Source organism: Tupaia chinensis, unplaced genomic scaffold (genome assembly GCF_000334495.1).
Source record: "Tupaia chinensis unplaced genomic scaffold, TupChi_1.0 Scaffold000116_1, whole genome shotgun sequence".
Classification (NCBI taxonomy): domain Eukaryota; kingdom Metazoa; phylum Chordata; class Mammalia; order Scandentia; family Tupaiidae; genus Tupaia; species Tupaia belangeri.
Window position 1 is genome coordinate 2,759,206 of NW_006159580.1, and position 3,258 is coordinate 2,762,463.

Below are 3,258 nucleotides of genomic sequence, written 5' to 3' on the forward strand. Positions count from 1 at the left end.
TGGCCACCGCAGGCCTAGGAACCAGGAACGGAGGGAGGGCAGGAGAGGCTCCTCCTCGCGGGGCGGGCTGTGGGCAGCTCGGGCACTCCTGCTTCCCCGCCCCCAGGCCAGATGCCCCGCTGCAGCAGCTCCCCTCCCTGCACCAGGGCAGCCCGGCAGCCCCATGGGCACAGGCCGGAGACTAGACCCAGGCCCCAGAGCAACCGGGTTTGCCTGAAGCCGAGCGCGAGGGGCAGGGGCCACAGCCAGCCGGACGGACGCCCAAGTCAAACTAGGCTTTTATTCCTAAGGCCGCAGGCCCGAGTCGGGTGGTGGGGACGGTGTGGGCAGGCCCACCCTGCAGACGCGTGCGCACTGTTCACCCCCAGAAAGCCTGGCCCTAGGGGCTCCCTGGCGTGCCCTCAGAGGAGAGAGACATCCCGGGCGAAGCTCCGAGGTCTGGGGCAGGGCAGGCTGGGGCCAGCGCGGCTTCACTCGGGAGGCCAGTTTCCCATCTCGTCCATCTCCTCGAGGAGCAGGTGCTACGGGCAGAAACGGGCGAAGGTAGACGCACTGGCATCTGGGCTGCCCCCCTCCCTGCTCTGCACCCCCCACCAGCACTGTCCCACCCACCCCCGAGATGTGCCCCAGCTACCTTTTCCTAGGACACCCCCACCTCCCACAGCGGCTCTGCCTCCTTCCCACTGAATGTGGGAGCATTTCCTCCTCCGACTGGGGCGGGGTCCTTGGAAGTCCCAGGAGTCAAGCACCCCAACCCACCCCTCCCAGCCCTCACCTCTGTCCTGGACACCACGCCAAGGGGGCTGTGCACCCTTCCCTCCAGCCTAGGGTGCCGCTTCCGCTGCCTCTGTGCCCCTCCCCCAGGTCCCCAGCATTCCCCAAAGGCTGGGGGGCGGCTTCCTTCCCCCTCAGCTTGGTGTCCCTGGGGGCAGATAAGGAGAGGGGCAGAGTGAGGACGGACCCTTGAAATACCCCCGGAGGAAGATAACCCGAGGCAGCTCTGCCCCCAAAGGGAGGGCTGGGCTGCACCCCAGTTGGCCACCACCCAGAAACTCCCTAAGGCCCCCCCGGTGGTGCTCAGGTTACCCCGGGACTGTGACCCCTGGTGTGGGGCAGACTGGCTCAGGGAGTGGCTGAGGAGGGGAAGGAGGAGGGAAGGGTGGGACAGCTCCCAGGATTAGAACCCTTTGATGTACAAAGAGCACAAGGGGGCGATTTGTGTGGTGAAGGATGAAGTGACACAGAGCGGGTGGGCTGGGACACACCTCGGGCTCCGGCAATGACAAGGATGCCCTCAGCACCCAGCAGGCATGCCTTTCTGACAGTCACTGCCCAAGATGAGTCACCGGGCCCTGATCCCGGCTCAGGTACTGCCCGTCTCCCTCGATGCTCCCACGGTCCCGTTTTACGGGTGGAGACACTGAGGCTTATATTTGAAGTCATAGAGCAGAGGAGAGACTTGAGGACTAAAGCCAGTGTCACCGAAGGAAAGTAGCCGCGAGGTCACCAAGGGCCCCGGCATGTTGTTCAACCACAGGCCTGTCAACCTCATCGGAGACGCTGAGGGGCCCAGCCTTCAAAGGCCGACGCCAGGGAGGGAGCAGGGGTGGTCTCTGATCCCACCCGGTGGGGTCACCCAGCCTGCGTGTCTGGTGTCTGCGGGAGTGGCGTGGTCGTGAGCGGGCGGCGTTGTGTGATGCACAGGGTAGACTCAGGGCGCCTCAGTGTACAGACAGGAAACTGAGGTCCAGAGAGGGAAAGGGACTTGCCCAAGGCCACACCACAAGTGAATGGCAAAGTCAGAACTTTAAAAATGGGCTCCGTAGGGGCCAGCAGGTGGCGTGGTGGGGCAGGGAGCACTGGACTCTCACATGGCTGACTGTGGTTCGAGTCCTGGACAAGGCAGCTTGCTTTCTCACTTTCCCTAGCTCTCTGTCTCTCTGTCTCTTTCTGGTGAACTTATGTGCCCTATAACAAGTTAAAAAACAATAATGAGGTCCAACAGGTGGCGTAGTGGTTAAGGGTGCTGGATTCCTATGTGGCCGACCATGGTTTGAGTCCTGGACCTGGTGGCTTGGTCTCTTACTTTCCCTCTCTCTTCCTCCCTCTCTCTCTCTCTCTCTCTCTCCCTCTGTCCCTCCTCTGGTCAAATGAAAAGAAATAAATAAAGTTAAATAAAATGATTCTTAAAAATTTCTTTGAAAAAGAAAAAAAGGATAAATAAAATTGAAGTAATAAATCTTTAAAAAAAAAAAAAAAAGAACTTCGTGACCTTGGGTCAAGTGAGAAACAGATGGAGAGGTGTAGGTGTGTGTGAGTGTGTGGGTGTCCCCACGTGCATGCATGAATGTACGTCCACGGGGGGCCAGGGACCAGAGCTCAGACATAGCAGGACCGAGTAGGGACTCTGTCAGCCCCACCCAGCAGTAGGGGCCGAAGCCAAGGCCAGGGCCCTGTGAGCTAACTGACCTCCAGCCCTCTTCCTCAGCGCCCGCGGGCGGGGCAGCGGCCTGAGATCCGGCGTACCTGGCCATCCACAACGCCTGCCTCCTGCAGGGTGATCTCCGGCTGGGCCAGCAGCTCCCGGCCCTCCTGGCTGCCCACCTTCCAGAGGCGTGACTCTCGCTGTACTGCCAGAAGGTTCTTCAGCTCTGACTGCACGAAACCTGAGGTCCGGAGAGAGGGGCGTGGGACGTGTGGGGGTAGAGGAAGAGGAGGGCGCAACCACTCCGAACCTCGCCCCAGCTCCCTACAACCCCGGGTCACCCCGCGGCCATTGCCCTGTCTTCTTCAATGACTGGGAGGCGGTCAGGCACCTCCTCTCTGTCTCGCCTGCCTCCTCGCTTGCCATGGGCTTCCTCCTGAAGGATGTGAAGTGAGTCTTTGCCTTCAGGCGAGCACGTTCGAGGGGCAGATATCTGGCCCCCCTCCGGTCGCCAACTCAAACGCCCGGATCCGAAACCCAGACTGCCTTCATTCACGGTCCTGCTCTACCCCCTGCTAGCCTGAGTAAATGGCTGACCTCTCTGTGCCTCAGTTTCCACGCAGCAAAATAGAGATAATAATAGCCTCGGAGTTCAATGAGATACTTTGTGAAAAGTGCTTGGAAAAGGGGCTAGCCCACAGAAGGGCTAAAAACCGTTTGTTCGGGTTTTTTTTGGAGAGGTTTTTGCTGTAGGGCGCGTGCGCTCTCCAGAAAGACACAGAGAGACAGAAAGCAAGAAATCACCCCCCAGGGGGGATGGCCACACCGCAATC

General features: G+C 60.2%; 1 protein-coding gene across 2 annotated transcripts in view; it reads right to left on the bottom strand.

Moving 5' to 3' along the window:
- Positions 1-266: 266 nt before the first annotated feature.
- LOC102475990 (gametogenetin-binding protein 1) overlaps positions 267-3,258 on the bottom strand; it is a 7,316-nt gene continuing 4,324 nt past the window's right edge. The window contains exons 5-7 of one of the 2 annotated variants that reach the window (XM_006144215.1): positions 2,527-2,666; positions 776-922; positions 267-521 (exon numbers count right to left, since the gene is read on the bottom strand). In XM_006144215.1, coding sequence (XP_006144277.1) covers positions 471-521; positions 776-922; positions 2,527-2,666 — 338 coding nt within the window. In that variant the 3' untranslated portion in view covers positions 267-470. The remainder of the gene's footprint in view (positions 522-775; positions 923-2,526; positions 2,667-3,258) is intronic. The other variant, XM_006144216.1, reaches the window with a different exon arrangement.